Genomic DNA, 23,265 nt, shown 5'->3' with positions numbered 1-23,265 from the left:
GGTTACAGATGATGCGATTCCTCACAAAGTGCTTCCTTACGATGAGGTTCGTTCCAAACTTACTGGTTTACTTAAAACAACTCTAGCAGAAAACCGCATCTTCATGAGAAACCTCCTCGGGAGGTTTCTCATGAAGATGCCACTTCATGAAGAGCCACTTCATGGAGAGCCACTTCATGAGAAACCTCCATGAGAAACCTCCTCGGGAGGTTTCTCATGGAGGTTTCTCATGAAGTGGCTCTTCACGGCGTAGATCTTCGCAGTGAGGTTCTTCTCAGTATGCAGCCTCCAAGGTGTTCCTAGCAAATCCTATTCCTCAAGCAATGCGATTCCTTCCGATGTTCATTACTCTTAGCTTCTTCAAAAAGCCTTTTTTGACACTGCAGTTCTTTGCTGTACGCTTCCTCAGGATACGGATCCTAACCGTCCAATTACTCAAGCTTCAACATTCTCCTCAGCTATATTACTTGTTTGGTGCTTTTTGCGCTCAACTTTGGACAATTTTGTGCCCTCTGTTTGAATTGTGAAAGGCGTGCACTGTGACTTTACCTCGTGCCATCTAGATTCTGGAATAATTGTCCCGAAACATTACACCGCGCTATGATATTGGGAAGAAAGCCTAATGAACTGGTCGGAGTTATAATTAGATGTTCCCTGAAAAAAAAAAAAAAAGAAAGACAGCAGCCTTTATAGCTGATAACTTCAAACAGCAACTGAAAATCTGCCCGTTACAGCAATCTCTCTTTTCCACTTTTTTTTTGTGTGTGTAAGATGCGCATGAGACTATTGTACTCATGCGGAAAAAGAACTCTATCCGCTACCCTCTCGCTATCGTTTCTCTGTTCAGCTTTTAATTTTTAGGCGCGCCCTATCCTTTTTTCTACCGCCTGCAGATCAAATGCTAAAGGAAAATGTGGAAATTCCTGCTGTAGGCACCCATCCTTTTCCTTAACTTTAAATTATCTTTTTTCAGTACAAAACCAATTTTACTACTGCCAAAAACCTTACAATGAACGACTTGAGATGTCCAATTGAAAATTAAACCGTCTAAATAGCTGTTATCATGAATCAATGGTTTAAAGGAGAATTAATACCTCGATTCCCATTTTTTAACATTCTTACCCTCCTTACTCAGGAAAGAAATTGAGCTTGAAAGAGGCAGTGGAACGTTTTTATGACTGCTTATCCATGACATAGTGCCATTGTCGTAGCATTGTCTTATTGAAGCGCATTGTCGGAGAAGACATAATTTTACTTGGAATGAGCATGAACACCTATGACAGTTCGCAGTATTTCTTATTTTACTGTGTTCATCCAATGCGTACTTCTCGCCAGGCCCAAGTTTCTCGGTCGACTCGGCATGCTCTTCGACAATGACGGCCCTGAACCAGGCCGTGCTGGCACTTCGTTCCGGACAGTGTGAGGCGGCTATAGTGGGCGGAAGCAGCCTCGTCCTCAAGCCCAATGCATCCCTGAACTTCTTGCGCCTGGGCATGCTGTCGCCTGCTGGAAAGTGCAAGAGCTTCGACGCGGACGGTGAGCTAGTAAAAATTCTATACGTTGTAATACAAAAGCATTTGAGGTCCCCTGAAGTGGTACATTCTCCAATATACCAGAGGAAGGAATCCATAGACGTGGTCTTTATGAGTATTCGAGGCAAAGTTAAAAGATTGGCGCGGAGCCGATAATTTGCAAATATTTTTAATAAGTACTCCTGGGGGCAACACCGATTAGGGCAACACGCTTACCACGCGCAGACCTCCTCCCATATGACGTTATCACATCAGGACTTGCTGGGGGCGCCAGGTCATTTGACGCCCCGAAGCGACCCCAGGTAAACGGAAAGTGTGTGTTGAGAGGGGGGTGGAGTATGGACGCCTTCGCGGCTTGCAATCTTCCGCGCTGGCGTGCGTTGAGTTGAGGGGGGAGAGGAGGAGGGTTAATTTTGATCGCCGATGTATTCAATGTTACTGATGATAGCTTAAACAAATTTGAGGAGAGGATTGATCGGATGCCTATCACTCATGTGCGCTTTCAATTTTTAGTAAATAGCTTTTCATGGACTTGTTTTGGGTGTTATGAAGGCAACCCCCATGAAGCCACATTACTACACGAAATTCACTCATAGCCTGATTCCGCACCCGAATGACTTGTTTCCTGACCATAGGCAGTGGCTACGTCCGAAGTGAAACTGTGGGTGTCTTCTTCATTCAGCGAGTTTCCGCAGCCCGCCGAATCTACGCCAAATTGATCCACGTGAAAGCGAACACCGATGGCTATAAACCGGAAGGTAAGTTGCCTCTTTGATGTCGGATAACATAACGAAAAAGCAAAGACCTAGTTTTTTTTTTATTTACAGTAAAGTATAGCGCAAGAATTGGAAACGTGTGAATGAATGGTATGCATGCAGTTATATGTTTTGAAAGGAATATCTTATCTTATGTGTGATTCCCTTATGACTGCGTCAAACTTAGTCGTTTATCACCAAACCGTTATGAAAGAAATCACATTTCTTATTCTTTTGATACACTTAGTTTTGTTTTTTCTTTCGAATGGAAGGTGATTTTTGAAAACGAGAGTTCACACGAATACAACCGCGTCTTTTCTTGGTACGTGTTTCAGGCATCACGTTCCCATCAGGCAAATCTCATGAGCAGCTCCTTCGCGAGGTGTACTCTGAGGCCAAGATTGACCCTCGCATGGTCGGCTACATTGAGGCTCACGGCACTGGCACTAAGGTTGGTGATCCACAGGAGCTGAGTGCCATCAGCAGCGTCTTCTGCCCACCCGGCCGCGACAAGCCGCTCAAGATTGGATCCGTCAAAAGCAACATGGGACACTCCGAAGGCGCCTCAGGTAAATAGACTTGCGGGAATTTTACTATTCGCACTTTTCCCTTTTTCTGACTAAATAGGCTTTGTATTGTTCGAGGTATTCTGCTGCTCGGCTATTTTTTGAGCAGGTGGAATATTTAGGAGAATCCCCCAAGGTGGAGTATATTTATAGTAAGGAAGTAGTTACTCACTGACATCTACCTAAGCGCAGCCATACGGCTGCAGAGGAAAGCTATACAGCTTTCTCAGAAACTTCGCAGTTAAGGAAAAGCTCGTCCTAATCCAGCGATCGAATCCGGGACCACTGTCTTTGCGGGCAGTCGATATTCAAACTGAGCTAACCAGGACGGTCAGCAGAACAGGTGTTGGGACGAAAGCGAAATGATCAATAACTCGAAATAGGAAGTAGAGCGACTGCCCCGAAAAGGCGGTGGTCCCAGGTTCAATCCTCAGACCAGGACGAATTTTTCTTTAACTGCGATGTTTCTGAGGCAGCGTGTAGCACTCCTTTGTAGCTGTGTGGGTGCACTTAGGAAGATGGTAACGAGTAACTACTGTCTTATTATATTTATTGAGCCGTAAGTTGACTTTTAAAATAGCCTTAAGTTCCGGAGCTCGCACGCTTCGCGCGCTTTCTCTGTCACTGTATTTTGCGTCTCTTGTGTGCAATACGAACCAAGTTTGCCAGTGAGGCGACGTTGCTAGCCTTAACGAGCTTTGGAGTCTTTGTTGTTTTTGAGAACTAGACCCCCAGAATCTGTTGAAAGCTCTTGCACGCCTCAGTGATTCATTCACTTATTTTTCAGGTTTTGTATTTTATCATACCATGTAAATTTCGCCCTACTGGTGCTTAATACGGCTGTAATGGCTAATGTACTAGACGTATCATCCTCTTCGTCTTTTTGAGCCGTATTCTCGAGTCCCTGTATTAATAGGAAGCTATCGTTGTCAAAGAAGCTTTGAGTCTTTTCACCTGCTTCAGTTTACATCCCGAATGTCACTGACTAGTACATTCACCAACCGTATTTGACACAAGTCCTCTCTCAACCCTCCAGGCGTCTGCTCGATGGCCAAAGTGATCCTAGCCATGGAAACCGGCACCATCGCCGGCAACCTGCACTTCACGGAGGCCAACCCCGACATCCCGTCTCTGCACGATGGCACCATCGAGGTGGTGCACAAGGCAACACCTTTTCCTGGTGGCCTGGTCGGCATCAACTCCTTCGGCTTCGGCGGCGCCAACGTGCACACCATTCTGGAGGCTAACCCCGCTCCGCACGTGGACAGCATTCCACGCGAGAAGCCCGGGCTGCCCAGACTCGTTCTCATGGCTGGAAGGAACAATGACTCGCTGGCTGTGAGTACGAGCGGCTGTTATGTGTCAAAACCTTGTTCCATAGCAAGTGGCACTGGTGTATCCAACCTTCGTCGATCATTTTTCTACAATTCTAGCTTAGTCAGTCTTCGTGGCCTAACCTGTTTTGCAGGATGCTGAATGCTTCCTAACTAGCGATATACGAATGTATATTAGCCAAGAGCGATTTATAGGGAAACATTTCCCAACCGCTCAGGCAACTCTCTCTATGCTGCTACAACTTCTCCATCCAGGTAGCACCGCATTACGGCAACTTTACATAGAAGTATGAGAAACTCACTGTGATACGATTATTGTGACTTGCATCAGAAGTGAGAGGCGATGATGGATGAAATGGGGTCAGGTGATTAGATTCTGTTGGCAGTTGTTAGCAATGTTTTCTGTTCTCACATAATCAGCAGTATACTCATAAAAAATTGTAAGCGGTCCCTGTTACTTCGCTGTTACTTTGCAGTTTCTATTAATACTGCGCTAGTTATTTTATGAAAACAAGGGCTTTTCGCGCCGCATAACCACATTGTACTCCTAAGGTAGTTCACACTTCCCTCGGTACCTATGCAGCGTAACCTGGACCGGGTTGAAGCCGAAGGACCATATCCAGATTCTGCTTATGCCCTTCTCAATAAAGTCGGCCAACCAAGCTTGCAGCAGTTCCCGTACCGGGGATTCGCCGTGGTTCCCGTCGATGGTTCCGACAAAGAAGCCGTCAAGGTCGTAGAACAGGCCCCGTCCGAAAAGAGGCCCCTCTGGTTCGTCTTCACGGGCATGGGCTGCCAGTGGAACGGCATGGCCCGACAGATGATGGAGTTCGATCCGTTCGCTCAATCCATCCACATGTCACACGAGCTCCTCAAGCCGTTTGGCATTGACCTGATAGACCTGGTGACCAGCGAGATTACCGACAACCAGACCATGGTGTCAGCCTTTGTCTCGATTACCGCCATTCAGGTAAGGCTGCGTTGTAAAGATGCACAGGCTGTGACGAAAATACAGTCCCTGTCAATATAGTTTCTCGTTGTTTTTAAAATTATATCATGATGCATATTTCACTATCCTGCTCGATGGGCTTTCCATATATCAGAAATCTTGCACAACCATTTACTGGTGGTCAGCTATTAGATGAACCAGCAAACCATCTACCTGGTTCTGATTTGGGCTCAGCATGTCCAACCAACAGTAGTTCAAAACAAATTTTAAATTTTTTTTTAACATATGAAGTTTATTTTACTGCAGAATTAAGAATCACTGTTTTATTGCGGGAAGTAGTTTTCTCACCCTCGCTATTGATGTTATCCTGCATGGTATCCTGCGTTTTCTGTACCCATATACGCCTTTAAACCCAGTGGCACAGAAAAGACAGGTGCTGCGCAAGGTAAAGATTTGGTTTGGTTTGGTTTTGGGGTTTAACGTCCCAAAGCGACTCAGGCTATGAGAGACGCCGTAGTGGAGGACTCCGGAAATTTTGACCACCTGGGGTTCTTTAACGTGCACTGACATCGCACAGCACACGGGATGAGGACTAGGTGGGGTAAGACTGTCGGCGATTGTGTATGCACGGGCGGACATAGGATTTGGATTGCTACAATACGCAGTGAGTACCTTGATACAGACATATTTGGAGATGCTATCCGGAGCCCTGTTAAACATTTATCGAGGGCACTTGGCCGTTAATTGAAATATTTTATCTTAATTACCTTCTTAAGGAGGATATAACGACCATCTATGCAAACCCTATACATTCAACTTATGCGAGTCCGCCACGAGGAAATGTTAGCGAAACGACTAATTCGCAAAAGTGGAAACTTGCAGAAATTCATGCATTTATGACGTGCGGCAAAATGTGGACTTACATTCCACTGAGGAACAGCTTGGATACGTCAGCTGATGTAGAGCACGAACTTCCAACTTTTCCTTTCTGTCCGATGAAAGGCCTGCGACCCCATCAGTTGGTGAATGTGCAATGTGGGAGCAGGCTTAGCAAGGTCTCACAGTGCGTCAGTACTGTCGGATTACGACCAAAGGTGTCAGCGGCAGATTATTCAAGGGGTCTACATCACAAATATTTTCCGAGAGCATTTTTTTAACGAGACGGCCCGTGCGCTTTCTCTATATGTTTCGCACTGAGATAAATGGTATTTACAAAAGAAGCGAGCAGTATTTTCAAAGAGGGAAAGCTTAGTGGACTTGCAAGTAGAAAAGAAGTGTTGAGTAGGTAAGTCATTAAATATTTCGGTAATTTGAAGGCAAAAGAGACACAAGACTGGTAAGAAGCGAAGTGAAGAGATACGCATGTGCATGGTGGTGGCTGAGGTCCACCTAATTATATCTACATGTAATGAGCTTGGAATTACAATTTCTGCTATTTGTATATTTTTATTATTGCGAAAGCAATGTTGCGACAGCCAAAGCGAGACCTCGGGTGGCCGCAAGAGGCAGCTACGCCGTTAAGTGGTCTCCTCATAAAAAAAAAAAAAAAATATCAGCCTGCCATGAGATTTGAATTCATATTACCCCTATGCCACGTGAGCAGGAGCTGCTAACTCGGGTCGCTCCTTTCATATGGGAGGGTTGATATCAGAATAAGCCTGTCAGTACCGTTTGCATTCTCGTTACCCCTACGACACGCGGGCTCGTTCATACGGATTGGTTGAAGAGTGACTTTGTATGTGGACTGGTAGCTTACGCTCTCGCGTCACACCCTTAAAGGATGAGCTTAAGTGTCCCCAATAGGGTAGCACCTTACACTGATAGGGCATGATAGGGGAATAATGTAGCAGCAAAAGAAGCTTCCACCGTTGCTTTCGCCATTCAACTAGGATTGAGTTGCGAAAGCAATTCCAACTAATTTCTTTTTATTTAGACTTCACTGCGCACACCTGGCTAAGCAAGATGGCGTTCATAAATGTATATATTTATGACAAAAAGGACCATAAGGAGTGTGAAAATCCGTCTACCACTTGATACAATACGAGTATAATAAATCTGCGAACGCAAAAAGAAATATCATAATGCAATGACACTAGAGGCTGCTGTCTGCGGCTCCACTTGCTGTTCCTGGCTCACGTTCATGTAGTCTCTGTTCGCTTAATTACCAATCCCTGCAATTGGGCCTCTATTATCGCGGATGTTCTTATTAGCGTACATTTCTACGCTGCAATGTTATCCGTGCTACCAGTCCTTAGCGAACACCGGATGTAGATTTTGCTTTCCGCTCATTAACCAAGCAGTATGAACGTCCCTGCGTGGGCTAGGTTTTCCTGTACCACCTTCTCACCTCAAATCATCTTAAATGATCAATAAGAGTTCGCAGTTTTTTGCAACTTCCTGATATCATTCGGTCTGGCTGCGTCACAACACATTGGCTAATCAGGGCTCCGTCATGCAACTTGCCAGCTGCAACCTGCCAGCGCTGTGCTCATGATTTTAACACGGTAAAGGTCCCCTTCTTCGCAAAGTTCGGAGTTGCGAACAATGAATCTCTGGCATGGCTCTGGCAGGTGGTATAGCTGGCATATGACAGTATAGAGCTCTGATTTTGCGATGTGTTTTGTGACGTAACAAGATCATATGCTATCACGAAGGTGAACGGAGGAAAAGGCAACTCGGGTCACTTATATGGGGTGGGAAAATGGGAAGGGAATCAATTTTCTAGGGTTCTCGGAGGCTGACTCATGCATGCTACTCCTAGGCAATGCGGGCACGTTTGTACGGCTTCGACAGAGCGGGGCTTTATACTCGCCTCAGGTGGGCACGTTGGATAACGTGGCACCTTACTACCGCATGCTAATAAAAATGTGTTTGATATCAGAGACAAATTAAGGTCTTTGTAATTTGGTGAGAAAAGGTTACCCCGAGCGTGAACTAGAAATTGCAAGTGCGGTCGAGACAAGAACCGTTAACCCTCTCGCGTCGTATCCTTAAAGGCGGGGCTTAAGAGTACCAAACAATTTCAACGCGACTTACCCGAAATTCAGCGTCGGAGGCCGGCCGTCTTTCGACGTTAGGGTTATGAACGTTGGTAGCTGGCTAAACACTAACTGGACGTAAAATTGCTTGCCTTTAAATATGGCAGCAGCTGCCAACTCGGGCCCTTCCTTTCACATGGGAGGGTAATATCAAAATCAATCTGCCAGGAACCTTGCAATCACATTTATACTCCTTGATTAGAGGAACGGACCTCTACTTGTGGGCCGGTAGCTTACGCTATCACTATGAGGGGTACATAAGGCGAAACTTAAGTGCTCCTCATAATTTTTAAGCTCAAAACGCCAACCATGCCGAGGTTCTCAAAAACATTGTACTAGTTTCATTTTACACACAGCAAATGAGTGTAAAAAGTAGTTCCTTTGTTGCCGTAAGGCTTCTTTTGGATTGATGCCAATAATTAATAGTTGTCCCTTTAATGCAATTAAATGTTCAGCGGTGGTTGCGGAGGTGTTTAGAATTTATTATAGCCGCAGCAAAATAATTTTACAGTAACATGTATATGTTTGCCGCCATGTAGCATACTTATTTTCCGGACATGCTTGCTCTTCAAGCAGCACATTTTTTGCAGTCACGAAAGAAACGTTCATAGCGTTAACAGCTGCAGGGAAAATGTTCCAGGTGTCGGACCAATACCTGAAGTGCGTTCAGATCAGGAGAAAAATATGTTTTGGGAGGTATCCCCTGTAGTGGGAGGAGTTACGGGCGAGAGGAACTAAGCTCCTATGTACGACAGCACTGAGTGTGATGCGCTACAATATGATGCGTGCAGGTGACGTCACAAGTGAAGTCACTGCTGCTTTCTCTTTCAGCACCTCTGAAGAGTGCTTGCTATGGTTACCATTTTCTGAATTCTACTCAGTGTCGACACTCAACCCAGGAAACCGCCACGACAAAAATGCAGACTTCCTATCAAAGAAGATAATTGGCCTATACTGGCGAAAACTATTCAGCAAACCACTTTATTTGTTTTGTTTAGTTAAGTTTATGGGGTTTTAAGGTCCCAAAGCGACTCAGGCTATGACAGATGCCGTAGTGCAGAACTCCGGAAATTTCGATCACCTGGGGCTCTTTAACGTGCACTGACATGCAGTACACGGGCGCCTTGCTTTTCGCCTCCATCATAAAGCGGCTGTCGCGGCTGGTATTAAATCCCGCATTCCTGAGCATAGCAGTCGAGAGCCCTAATAACTACGCCACGCGGGTGGGTACTACCTTATCTGTAGGAACGGTAGAATTGGCATTCAGCGAGTAGAATAAGGAAAATAGAATTTGTTCAGGTTCCTCTTTGCAATGTGGAATATAAAGAGAGAAGATGCAAGTGGTGCGCTTGTTGGCTATGAAGTGCACGCATTCTCTGCTATAAGTCATCGCAGTGAAGCGCAAATGTCACTCAAATACCAGTTATTAAACCTGATGTTTCCATTTGCCTGGAGAGTAAGAAATATATGTTAGACAGAACAGGTACGATTGCAGTTAGAGTGAAAAGCACGCGCTGCCCGAGTGTGGGCTTGCTCGAACACTACTATGTCACATTTATGTTGCATCTGAAACAATACACCAATACTCCCAATGACGCTTAATGAGCGGTGTACACGTTAAATTTTTTCACTGTGTGGGAAACGTCTTGCAACAAATGTTACGAATTGTTAAATAATTGACTGCATTATAGCCTGTGCATGTGTGACAGGCCAGCAAATTGGACTACTTGCCTGACCACGCACAGTCAGAGTGAATATCAAGTTTAGGGAACCTACATGTTTCGCCGCCGCCCAGCTTGAGTAAGAGTGGTGACATCTCGGACCAAGGTTGCCTAACTAGGCCAAACACGGCCGTCAAGTATGGTTGGCCGCTATCTTGTGATTAAGCCTATGAGAGGCACGCTTTGTATATGTTGAACCAGGCTAAGTCAGGAGGAAAATTTGGCCTTACTACCAATTTAAACGTATTACGTGTTTTTTAGAGGACCACATCTTGTGGTCCTCTGTGGCAAGTGGTATGTTAATTAAGCCGGGCTCCCTAATTGAGGTGGCCATCTAACGTTCATCGAGCCCAATTTGTTAATTTCGGCCTCATCTGATTGGTTGAAACGCCGGAACCGGAAGTCGGGGCAGCCACTGACACCCTATCCTGGTGTTTCCACTAACCAGATGACTCGGGGTGAAAGTGAAAACGTTACTTTTGAAAACGACGCAAAATTGAAATGAACACCCTGGTTTGTCGGCAGCTTGATCTGCCAAATAGAATCGCTGAAAGACAGGAAAGCAGGAAGTCCAGATACTTTGAAATAGTTTGTTCCGAAGTTCCGCAAATGTTGAGCAGGGCAGCCCGAAGCGATTGCCTTCGTATTACTTCTGATTGCGTGCTTCTCGACTTGAAAAGTGCTTAAGTTTGATTTATTTATTTTATTTTCGAGATACTGTCAATTCTTAGCGGCATTTTAACAGGGGTAGTACAAAAAGGGATGCCACAATTATAAGTAAAAAATATTCCAGCTGACTCCAAGCGGCAGGATCGATGCATCAGATTTCTACAATTTGAGCCCAGTTGTAGATACAAAGAAAAAGAAATGCATGGTTTCAAGCTTCCACATAGGTGCATAAGAAGATGGGCACACGCCAGTACAATCAGCCATTCTGCAAAATAAAGGGCGGCAAAAAAAGATACTTATGGGAACAAATATTTACATTTGATGAGAATAACGATTTTTCTAGAAGCCGCGTTAACTGCTCAGGTGATGTCTGTTACGTTATATCAGGGTTAAACTCGTTCCACTCATGCACTCTGAGGGGAAGGAAAGAATAAAAAGGTGTTGTTGGTACATGAGAATTCCTACAATGTGAGTGCAGGCTTATGATGAGTTTCTCTTGAACGGTTGCCTTGGTGAGGCTCAAAGGCCTATCTTGAATGTATTGTGGAGTAATAAGAATAAGAACGTTAGGCGGTGAAACTTTGCCCTTTCAGACAGCATAGGGAGGCACGCGCAACGTAGTAATTCGGTAGGAAAGTCACTGCGAAGGTAATTGTTAAATATAAATCGAACAGACTTGCACTGAACACGTTCTAAGATAGCTACATCGTTTTTCTCCTACGGGAACCACACTGTATTAGAGTATTCGAGAACAGGACGAATGAGAGTGGCAAATGCCAGTTGTTTTGTGGCGGGTGTAGAATGATGCATTGCGCGTTTCAGGAAGAATAATTTATTTTTAGCGTTTAACGATGTTACGAACGCGTGCTTGTTTGTTTATTGAACGTGTTCTTGTTTGTTTCATAGGTGGCGCTCGTAGACATGCTTCGCGCCGTGGGAGTCCAGCCGGACGGCATCCTGGGCCACTCAGCGGGCGAATTAGGGTGCGCCTATGCCGATGAGGGTTTCACCGCCGAACAGGCTGTGCTGTGTGCTTACTGGCGAGGCCGATGCGTGGAGCAAGGAAACCCTCCGAAGGGAGCCATGGCGGCTGTCGGTCAGTACCGTGGAGACTAGGAACTTTATTGTAATAGGTCGGACTGTCACTGTCTCTTTATCTGTAATAGTTTTGTATACCGAAGACTGCCTTTCAAGTTTGCCTTGGTCAGTACTTCGTTAGTCTGCTTTGGCAATGTTAACAAAAGCTTAGCTCGTTATCCGTAAGTTATGGTTAACGATCATCTTCGTTTTAATGACCTTCGGCCTTACCGGTGCTTTGCAGTAGCGAGCAGCGCATCACCAGTTTTCATGGACGTCGGATGGTTGCAAAACTGAGTTTACCTACCGTTAATACTTTCAGGCAGCTCACGTTGCTTTGATTACATACCATTACATTTAGATTTATATAGTATAGTTAAAGGTTTTGAAAGCGAATTCTTTAGTTTTCCGAGGAGAAACTACAGATAGGTAATTTTCTAGTTTTATCAACATCATTTGTAAAGGTGCCTGAAAAAGTAAATATTTCAACATAAACTATCACATTTTGTCTGCTAAGCACGTGAGTCAGGTTTCCATCATATTCGTAAGAATGCATTCTCAGATAATGCCTCCGACTTGACTTTCTGCAAAATAACATACAAAACCCCTTAAAACGTCACACAAAGCTTTTATTACGCTGCTAATCGTTTTAAGGCGAGCGCCTTTTATGGCTCATGAGTGACGTCATCAGATTCTGTGCGCTGAATGTGTGCGCAGAAAGTGTCCACTGTAGTTGCACAAGAAAAAAATCTATCTCCATCGGGAATCGAACCATTGTCCCTCCGATCACTGCCGAGTGCGCAAATTACTACTCCACGCCGGACTTTTCTTTCTTTTTAGCCTAGCTTTGTCACACATTATTTCACAAAAGGAAACCCCAATCACAATATGACGAGCGTATGACTATGTAATACATATAGGGCATCATGATCATCCAGTGTTAGCCTGGCTTCGTGACATTAAAACTCCCGCAACGAAAACAAAGATCCTTGAGGGCCAATCGGGAGGTTCTGCAGCCGTTTTTTGTATGACTACAAACCAATGCATACTCTCTCGAAAATAAATTTAGGCAGGTTTTGCATCCCTCTCACAGTGATAGCCTGCCATGCTAGAGAGTCATATATAATGGAGGCCCAGAAGCATAATTACATCAAATATGGAACCCCTCTCATCCCCTATGCTGAAATACCGGATGCCGTGGGAGTGTAGTGGAAAGGAGGAAAAGGATACTCCATGCTGGACTCGTAGGAAGCTGATCCTAATTCTGCTTTGTCAAGCGTAGTAGCGATGACAATGACGGTGCAGTTAGTGATAATTGTAATTGAGATAATAGAAATGACAATGACGGTGCATTTAGGTGGTATTGATGATGATAGCAGCAATAGTGATGACTAAGTGATGACAATGACGATATGGTAACTGTCCCGTAAAGTGAGTTTATTATTTCCGCTATGAAGTAGACATAAGCTCAATCGTGTAATTTGTTTCTAAGTAGATGGAAACAATTTTACGACAGAGCATTTGGGTCTGCGGTAATATGTGAAGGAAACAGAATTCTCTTCATTCACTTTAGGGAATCCATATATTCAATCTTTTTTTATAAATACCCACTTTTATGAGTGCCGCGATGACATTGCAAGCTCAGGAAATGGGCGATCAAGTTTTAAAGGTTTATCGGGTGATCGAGCGCCCCCTTGTCTTCCGCAGGATTGACTTGGGAAGAGGCTCGAAGGCGCTGTCGTCATGGCGTTGTGCCAGCGTGCCACAATGCCGAGGACTCTGTGACGATCTCGGGCCCCGCCGCCGCTGTGGCCGAGTTGGTCGAACAGCTCAAGGCCGACAATGTGTTCGCCCGCGAAGTTAACAGCCTCAACGTAGCCTTCCATAGCGAGCATGTGCGAAGCATCGGACCCACGTTCCAGCAGGCACTGGAAAAGGTGAGTAATCGCAGTTCAGAATAAAGAGCAGGTAAACAAGATGCGCAACAAGTCCGCAGAGAGTAGAAACCTGTTCTATGCGATAACAAAATGTGGCCGTGCTGCTAAAAACCCGTCGTCGTCGTCATCCGTCGTTTTCCGTCAGTCATAAAATAGAGAGTTTTAGCTTACCGTGATCCGCGATCCGCTACCGTGATCCGCCACCGAGCGTTCCACTCCGCATGGCCAGACCCACCTTGACGCGGATAGATGGCGCCACATACTGGATGTCGGCACACAGACCTGCCGCGTCGGGACCAATCAGCTTATGCGCCCCCGTCCACGCGCGGTAGAGAGTCACGGTGGCGGATCGCGGATCACGGTAAGCTAAATCTCTCTAATAACATTTGAACAAGTTTCAAATGAGGCTAACAATTGACAAAGGGTCATTGATGCTAAGGATTATCTAATGGGAGTATTTAAACACTATAAGTAAATCAATAAAATAAATTATTTGGCTTTGGGGTTCGAACTCGGGATTCGTGCACATCAAGCGGATACGGAACGCATGCCAAATTAGGGTATTTGTTTCCTTTTTTTATTGCATGGGAAAAGTTCCCAGGAAGAGAAATTAAAGCAGCTCATGCTTCAAATAAACGGGCTGTATTCTACAAACGTGTTGTAACTCAGTAATTCCCCACCAAGTATATAGGCGGCTCTTCTAGGGTAGCATACACTTCCCGCAGCAAAGTGTGTTGCCCTCAGAATAAAAAGTTTATTCTAGAGGGTTAGAGAGGCAAACCATTAAACGTGTTGAAGTGCGTGTGACTCTGTAACGTGTGTATGGGACGTGCGCTGATCCTACTATAATAGCAAATAAAAAATTGAGTAATACGACAAAAATGAAAAAAAAGGAAATGAAAATGCGATGGTATAGTGCATGTGTAGCATCGTATATGCCAATCACAGCAACGTTTCTGATAACAAAAATGAGAATGAATATGTAAAAAGAAAATGGAGAAGAAGGGCTGTATCGTACGTAGTCTTCAGAAAAAGCTTAAGCGTCCTTCAAAATTTTAAGAGAAAAAAACTTGCTTTTCCCTGGCTTCTATTTTTCAGTAAAGGAAGGGCATGTATAGAGAGAGCGCAACATTTAACTGCCACAAAGGGTCAACTGCTCTTTTTCAGAATTGCCGCTTTCGGCAACTCACTATTACTGGGTAGAGGGGTGAGCAACTTTGTGCTTATGCCAAGCAAATACACACAAAAAAAGCCAGAAAAGAACGCACGTCCCGAGGGAAGCTGCCAAAGGTCAGAAAACTGTATAGTATTGGCTGGTCTGAGCACCAACACCTCTTTCTTTGCATTAGCAGCATTACTACCAAGGAGGAACTCGAGTATGATGCATAGACTGCGAGTTGCGATGGCCGTCAGTTTTCTTCCTTGTATGGCCATTGTAATCTCTTTTCACCTGTCCCGCCTCAAGCTGTTCTGTACACATGCGATATTTGTGCCCTTAAAGAACAGAGCAACTGCAAATAACGATTGATGACCTAGACCGGAAAAGTAGAAAGGTAGGCTTGAAAATCAATATGCAGAAGACTAAGATAATGTTCAACAGCCTCGGGAAGGAACAGCAGTTTACGTTAGATAGCGAAGCACTGGAAGTAGTAGGCGAATATGTCTACTTAGGACAGATAGTAACCGCAGATCCGGACCATGAAAAGGAAATAACAAGAAGAATAAGATTGGGATAGAGCGAATTTGGCAAGCACTCTCAGATTATGACTGGCAGTTTACAGGTATCGCTCAAGAGGAAAGTATACAACAGTTGCATCTTACCTGTACTCACCTATGGGGCTGAAACGTGGAGGCTAACCAAGAGGGTTTTACTTAAGCTGAGGACAACGCAGAGGGCAATGGAACGAAAATAGTAGGGGTAACATTAAGAGATAGGAAGCGTGCAGAGTGGGTCAGAGAAAACTAGAGTTACTGACATTCTAGTGAAAATCAAGAAGAAGAAATGGGCATGGGTAGGACATGTAGGGCGAAGAGAGGATAACCGATTATCGCTGACGGTAACAAACTGGATTCCAAGGGAAGGAAACCGTTGCAGGGGGAGGCAGAATGTTAGGTGGGCGGATGAGGTTAAGAAGTTCGCAGGGGTCAAATGCAGCTAGCACCGAACCGGGTGCTAGCCGCATTTGGAGAAATACTGGTGAGGCCTTCGCCCTGCAGTGGGTATAGTCAGGCTGATGATGACGATGATGATGAAAGAACAGAGCCACTGTATATCCCTTTGTGTCGTAGCTCTTATCTTTCTGTGCCGATTTCAAAGGCACTGCCGACGATTTCGAGCGCCGATAGAGATAGAGTAAGCCCGGGGGTGAATGCATTTTATTGCGCTTAATGACCCCCTTCCTCTCTCCAATGTTACCGCTTAGGTGGTTCCCCAGCCGAAACCCCGCACAGAACGCTGGGTGAGCTCGTCGGTGCCTGAGAGCCACTGGAAGGAGCCCATTGCCCAGCTTTGCTCGGCCGAGTACCATGTGAACAACATGGTGTCGCCCGTCCTCTTCAGAGAGGCCCTGGAGCACGTGCCCAAAGACGCAATCCTGGTCGAGATAGCCCCCCACTGCCTCCTGCAGGTATAGTGGAATAGAAAATAGAAAACGTTTACTTCGCTTACTCCTGCACTGAAGGCACGTTGATACGTTGATAAGCGGAGGGGCATTGCGAGTAATTGCACGTTGGATTTACGTTTTTGTTTTATTGATGTAATAAAAATGAAAACAAGCAAACAGGGTATGGCATCAAGAAAATAGAATGCCTCCTTTTGTAAGAGTGCAGATATTAAGGAAAACAGATACCAAGAGGGCGAGGTAAGGACAAGACAATAGGGGAAATATATATTGCCGGTTTTCTGAGTTGACTTCTCTGGCAACACGTAGCCTTGTTCTTGTTTTCTGGAAAGTCCTTTTGTACTGTGCACTGTTTTAGTCTGTCATTATTAACCAATGGAAATTTAGAGTGCGTACTTTCCTGACGTAGTGATATGGCAATGCCACTTCCTACCAAATGGTGCAGAGGAGTATATTTGAACATTCGCACTGACGTATGAAGTAACTACGTGTTACGTCTTCGCAAACTGTGGTTAATATGAAAGTTATACTCGCCTTCACATAAGTTTCGGGTAATGACACATTTATTCCACCAGAGCCTCTTAACAGGTGTACTGTCTCCTTTCTCAGTCAACGACCTTCAAGAGCTCGTACCCACTTAGCTTTCTTTGCGATTAAGCTGGCACGTTGTGTACTAATTCCCTGCGTTTTCCTATACTTCGGTTGCAGCAAACCGATTAAGAAATTTGGACATATGCTTCTCAGATAAGACGACTACACAATGTTCTTTTCAAATAGTGTTTGTTTCAATTATGCTTTATTGTTCAGTGGATGGAGATGAAACAAGACTTCGGCGTTTTTGTAGCTACATTCATAAAGGCTGCAGCATATACGCTGCCAATTTAGGTCGGGAAAATGTCTAGCCGTGTTAGTTCATTGTTACACAAAAAGCAGAGCGCAAAAAAACCAACAACAACGACAAAAGATGAGATGAGAAGAGGACAAATGCTACACGCAAGAGCGCTTGTCATGTCCTCACCTCGTCCTTTGTCGTTTTCTTGTGCCTTTGATTTATTTGTGACAATTTGGGTAAATGAAATTCGATTAGTGGGTATCAGAATTAGGCGGACTAGTAGGTTGGAATAACATCAGCTGGTGATTGGCTCATCCCTGCAGAATGTCGAGGGTACTTAGCCTATAATCCAACCCACTAATAACCCAACCCACTCAATAATCCACGCCAAATCATATGGATAATATATTGATTCGAAGGAAAGTGGTACAGTAAGTAAATTATGGCGGATAAATGGGTGCATTTGCTACGTTCGACAGTCAGCCCACCCTATTTAACATTTCGGTGTTCTCCGCATATGATTATACCTTTTTAATCCTCCCTAATCTACACATAATAAGCTTTAATTTGTACAAATGATACATAGAATCATATCATTGCGGTATAATGGAGGGATTGTTGTGTATTATAGGGACGTATTATTAAAATAACACTGTTAGACTATACATGCAAAGGCTTGGGGGCCTCGGCGTTTTCAAATTAACGTCACCCTCTGACTGATTCTTTCGGGATCTCGTGACCTTGATGACACCATAACACTCTTGACCAATCAGAGACTTTCCTTAGCGGAAAACAGAAAATTTGATTACAGGGGAAGCACATATTTTTCTCAAGACTAGGAACTAAATGCTCTCGCATTAACAAACAGTTCCATTGTATCTGCTGGGGTTGGATTAATTCACCCTTAAGAGTGTGATTTGGGCTACTACATGGATGCCCTTATTGTATTAGAATAGAAAAGTTCTTGAAGAAAATTAAATTGAGAAAAAATTTTGGTGCATATATGAGGTTTATTTATTGCACATAAGTGCAGGCCAGATTGGCTCAGGCAGAAACGGCATGAAAATAAACAGATCTGATAGTATTAGGGCAAATAGAGTAGAGTGAATCCTGCCAGCAAACCATATCTATGCAGCCGATGAAGGAATACTTGTCACCACACCAAGAAGAACTGCAACTTTCTGGCGCCTTCTTCACGTGCATTCTGTGTCCAGTGCGAAGTACCTCTATATCTCTGCGTCTTGTCCCATAGGCCATTCTGCGGCGTGCCTTAGGCTCCACTGCCTGCTGTCTGGGCCTGATGAAACGCGACGCCGACAACCCCACCTTCTTCCTAACATCGCTGGGCAAGCTGCACACTATGGGCATTCAACTGGACCTAACTCTGCTTTACCCTCCGGTGCCGTTTCCTGTGCCTCGCGGTACGCCAAACATCGGCCATCTTGTCAGCTGGGACCACTCACAGCAGTGGACGGTGGTCGGATGGAAAGACTTCTCCACGTCGGCTCAGGTGTGCAGCGGCGGTTAATACTTGCGCAAGCTTCCGTGTGGTATTTATACAGGGCTGAGCACTACGAGAGAGAACGCTGCATAACTTACACCGAAAACGGTGCCGATTTTCGCTTCTGCCTTACACTTTAGAAGGCAATAAAAGAATGATTCATCTAAACTAAAGCTATAAAAAAGGAAACCCATCACGTATTGTGACACGAACTTTAGCGTTAGCCGCAAAAGAGTTACGGTGGTGCGTGTGAAGTTTTATAGCGCCATGTACAATTAATGGGCGACACGACAAATAATTTATTAGACGTGTCCTTAATATTTCTTTTCTACAATAATGACATCGTTGACAAAGTTGCTCTTGGCGTAGATATTCGTTTGTTTGCAGATTTTTGCGTGATGACCGTGATATTACATGCTCTAATAACTAGTCTGATCTTGATATTTTTCTAGCATCCTCGCATGGTGCAAGAAATGAGACATGGTCGTAAGCAAAGAAAAACTAACTTCCTTCGAGTGACACGTAAAAACAAATCTCTTTGATCACATGTATCACCTTGGCCAATCACAATTACATGAAGTAACCAGCTTTTATTACCTAAGTTTAACAATATTCATGACGCGTTTCCTTGTTTTTGTTACTTTCACTTTCAATACAGGGAGACGTGCTTATGACTTAAAAAATGCGTCACACGCTCCTGATCTCCTCTTGGACAGCAAAGCTTGGAGCTTTTCAACGGCGAAATGCAGAAAATGGCGGCACAAAGTGCTTTCCCTCTGATGTGCTTTATACATTAGGACATAAGCGCTCATAAAGAAGTTTTGAGGGTTAATATGGATAGACATTTCACTGCCAATCATTAAGCAGTTTGCGTGACTGAAACCCGGGATTCTACATTTTGCGCCCGGCTATCAAGTTAAGGCTGCGCGCCCAAAAAGTTAGTTTGAAGATTTGTAAATTGGATTTAAGGAGATTATACAAGAAATAACATTAGCTATATGCCAGAAGTTTGATTACTGGGAGCAAAAGTGTCATTCCGGGTATTTGGAGGACCACTCACTCGCACTGCTCATCCTGTTTTCTAGCTTCTCGTCCGTCGTGTTCATTCTTGGTGGCCCCGTTGCCATTCGTTAGACTATTTTATGTTAGTGCAACTAAATATCAATCATACATAGGTATTTTATTGACACTCGCAGATGTGTAGAACAGAGTGCCGTCAGAAAATAGGTTCAGAAAAAAAAATACAATAAAGGAGCCTTGTTCATATATAATAGGATGAAGGATATGCATGGCTACGAGAATTAGAGAGTAGCATGCTACGGAATGGAAAGCCTCAGAGGGTGGAAAACTTCGCTGGTAAAGAAAAAAAAAAGAATTTAAAACGTACTTCCAGGGCAGCCTCAGCAGCGAGGAAGGGAAAATTAATGCTGACATCTAAGATAAAATGATAAGATGTGTTGGATGTCTTAAATAATATAGCATATGGTAGCCTAATTAGGCGCCTTTGTGCTAACACCCCATGGCGAGAAATACGAACTTATCAGCCAAACGGATGCCTCTTGTGGTGCAGGTGTCTGAAGAGATCGTGAAAGTGGACCTGGAGGCCAATGAAAGCGACGCCTACCTGGCCGGTCACCAGCTCGATGGTCGTGTGGTCTTCCCCGCGGCCGGTTACATAGTGCTGGCCTGGAAGTCCCTTGCGAAACGTAGCGGAAAGCCCTATTTCCAGGTGCCTGTGGTGTTCGAGGACGTCGTCCTTCACCGGGCCACCATCCTCCCGAAGAGTGGTGAGCTGTGTGCTCTGAATTTTGCTGTAGGAGGAAGGGGGGGGGGGGGGATGGTTGAGAGGGCATTCATGATTCCTTTTGGAGTCTGTGTCGGGCAAGTAGACCACGAATCCGCGCGCAGAAGCGCCACAACAATTGAGGCAGAAATAAGATAAGGAGCGTGAGATCCTTCTTTTATTCACGGGATTATCTCATAGTTTCCATTACGCTGCTGAACGGGGCCACAACGTAAGGAGCGAAATTACGACCAACCGTAAATCAATAACTGATTAAGGTCCTCTTCCGTTTCTTTTGTCAACATTTACCTGACTGTTCGTCGGTATGTATATGACTCCATGAGACCAGATATCATGGCTGGTTTAGGACGAAATGCCAGATTAGGTAGCTCTTTCGAGATGGGAGAACTAGATTAAATCAAGCCTGCTGGGGCCCTTCGATGCAGGATCAGAATTGTTAACCTGCGACCACGCAGTTTGCTCGTACAAATTGGTTAAATCATGGCTTTACGTTCAGGTCAAGTGTTTTTGCACATATTGTGATAGGTCACAATGCTATTTTTTATTTATTTATTTATTCGATACTGTCAATCCCATCAGGGATCGTAACAGGGAGGGCATTCAAAAGTACAGAGGCACAAAAATAACAATGATAATTAATCGAAGTGCATAAAAAATATGACACGAGATTATACATAAGAAGATATATGTATAGCAATTGAACAAGATTTGTGCGAGATAATAGAGACACAGATTAGGAGATTGGCAAGTTAGTAGAAAAGTTCATGTACGCGAATGAGGACTTACGAAGGATTAAGGCTACCGCATCATACCTTTAAAGGCAGAGCTTACTTGTTCTTTTACTGCGTATTTTGCCAAATAACGAGTTTCGTTATGCACAGGACAAACATTTAATCTGTTTATTACAGTAGAATTGAATGCTTTTCTGAAAGAGATACATTACACAGCATGCGGCGGACAGAGTGTCTGGAAACAAACGCGTGTCGGTACAGCATTTACCGGTTTATCTGCTTAGAAACGGATATTGAGAAAAGTACGGGGAATGGTCGCTGACTTTTTCTCCAGGTCCCGTAAAGTTCCTGGTGAACGTTATGCGAGCCTCGGGCGAGTTCGAGGTTTGCGAGGCCGGCACATTAGCCGCCAGCGGTCGAATTTACATGGCCGAACCTGGAGAGACGCTTCTCGACAAGGAACCGCCGGGCACGCCCTCTGAGATGGTGACATGCGAGCTTGACACCGAAGACATATACAAGGAACTCAGGTTGCGAGGTTACGAGTACTGCAGTGGTTTCCAGGGCATCCTCAAGGCTGATCTGCAGAGTGAGTGTTCTTTTGATATTTTTGCTCAATTATCCGGTTAGGCTGCTGCTGGTCGTGTGTCAGGCGTTATGGGTGTTAGTATGCACTTAACGTCTGAATTCCCTGTGGGTTGTTAAATGCTTGCAGAAGGTATGACAGTGGTTGTCTGTCTGATAGCTATAACTCCTAATGTGCCTTAAAATCAGTCCCACAGTTTTATTATTGTTGAAACGAATTCATTCTGATTAGTTAAGTTGATATGTGGGTGAATGAATGAAGAACAAAGGCTATGAGTGCCCTTCTTGAAACGACGTAGTGAGAAGGTCCCCAGGCTCAGTTGTCGTCCTACCTATTTCATATCACTTTCAGAGAAAAAGCCATGTTCTGTGCCCGTAATGAGTGTATGCGAGGCATTCAGCAATATTAGGTAGCTCAGTAGATGGGGGTACATTCTGAGCATCCTCTCAGACCGGAAGACTCCTCCTCTAAAACAACTTAAGGTACTATGTGCACGTGACAGGTCCTGGTAGGTAGTACTGGGCCCGTAAATACTGGTATATGCTCCAAGTAACCAACTTACTACTACCAACGCCAAACGGCTTAAGTCCAATTACGAATTCCGAGCCACTAACTTGCGTTTTAGGGCTAGTTCTGAGGAAAGCATCGTCTAATGTTAATACATGCACACAGAAAATAGGGTGCAGTGACTATACAGAAACGACGACAGGCTAGGAGAAGCGGTACTATCAAGAATGGTTTACTGCGGTTCCGGAGTATGTAAACTTCTGCTTTGCATGAAGGAAAGCGATAAAACGAAATTGCCACGTACCGCCTAGGCTAAGAAATCTAGCTCTTCGTTTGATAACGCCACAATTGGTTTGCTAACAGACTCATCACCTGACTGTGTTACCAGTGATGCTTTCACAATTTCTCCGGTCAGGCCGGTGTCTTGATTAACCGCTAACCATGCAGCTGCAAACGATTAGTTTGCGAAACAAAACATGTCTTTTGCCTATTGCCATCCCACACTCTTGTAGTGATACTGGCGATCCACGCACGATATAGTACTAACGGCGAGTCAACCGAGACACCGACTTTCTAAAGCTGGCGCCAGATGAGGTATGCACTAGCGACTGTGCCGGACCTTCTACGTACTATTGCTAGTACGAGGCCATTTATGGCACTTCCAACATGCTGTTTTCGTTTGAAAATGTTTCCCTTAAGCCTCGCAATTATTTCGCGTGCATACGATCTTCTTATGATTCATAGACGCATTATTGACATAGACCTTTTACTGACAGAGCCGTACGGCAAGCTTCAATGGGAAGACAACTGGGTGACGTTCATCGACACCATGCTGCAGTTCAGCATCTTGAGCAATCCGCTGCGAACCTTCAATCTGCCGGTGAGGATACAGTCGTGCTGCATCGACCCCCAGATCCAGGCACAGGTGGCCGATAAGCTCAAAGACGCTGGTGAATGGCTCTTTCTTTCGTTTCCTCACCACTTAGACCATTTATTACGCTTTCTACGTAGCTTTGCCTGTCCTTCCATAGTTGGTAATACGCAGGAAAAACAGAGCTGCATGTAACTCACATCTGCACTGATTTCAGTGAAATTTAGCGCACTC

The 23,265-nt window shown here is 44.6% G+C and overlaps 1 protein-coding gene across 1 annotated transcript in view; it reads left to right on the top strand.

Annotated features, from left to right (window-relative positions):
- The window catches only part of LOC146189717 (fatty acid synthase-like), a 51,426-nt gene that overhangs the window by 3,338 nt on the left and 24,823 nt on the right, over positions 1–23,265 (top strand). Inside the window, exons 3-14 of the mRNA XM_084603315.1 lie at positions 1,336–1,536; positions 2,168–2,290; positions 2,623–2,856; positions 3,890–4,191; positions 4,771–5,157; positions 11,471–11,660; positions 13,349–13,578; positions 16,002–16,205; positions 18,284–18,541; positions 20,103–20,319; positions 21,402–21,656; positions 22,937–23,110. Of these exons, the coding sequence (XP_084459441.1) occupies positions 1,336–1,536; positions 2,168–2,290; positions 2,623–2,856; positions 3,890–4,191; positions 4,771–5,157; positions 11,471–11,660; positions 13,349–13,578; positions 16,002–16,205; positions 18,284–18,541; positions 20,103–20,319; positions 21,402–21,656; positions 22,937–23,110 (2,775 nt within the window). The remainder of the gene's footprint in view (positions 1–1,335; positions 1,537–2,167; positions 2,291–2,622; positions 2,857–3,889; positions 4,192–4,770; positions 5,158–11,470; positions 11,661–13,348; positions 13,579–16,001; positions 16,206–18,283; positions 18,542–20,102; positions 20,320–21,401; positions 21,657–22,936; positions 23,111–23,265) is intronic.

Source organism: Amblyomma maculatum, chromosome 5 (genome assembly GCF_055883805.1).
Source record: "Amblyomma maculatum isolate TAMU_Amacu chromosome 5, ASM5588380v1, whole genome shotgun sequence".
NCBI lineage: Eukaryota > Metazoa > Arthropoda > Arachnida > Ixodida > Ixodidae > Amblyomma > Amblyomma maculatum.
The sequence above is the reverse complement of the archived record's forward strand: the minus strand, read 5'-3'. Positions and strand labels throughout refer to the sequence as shown.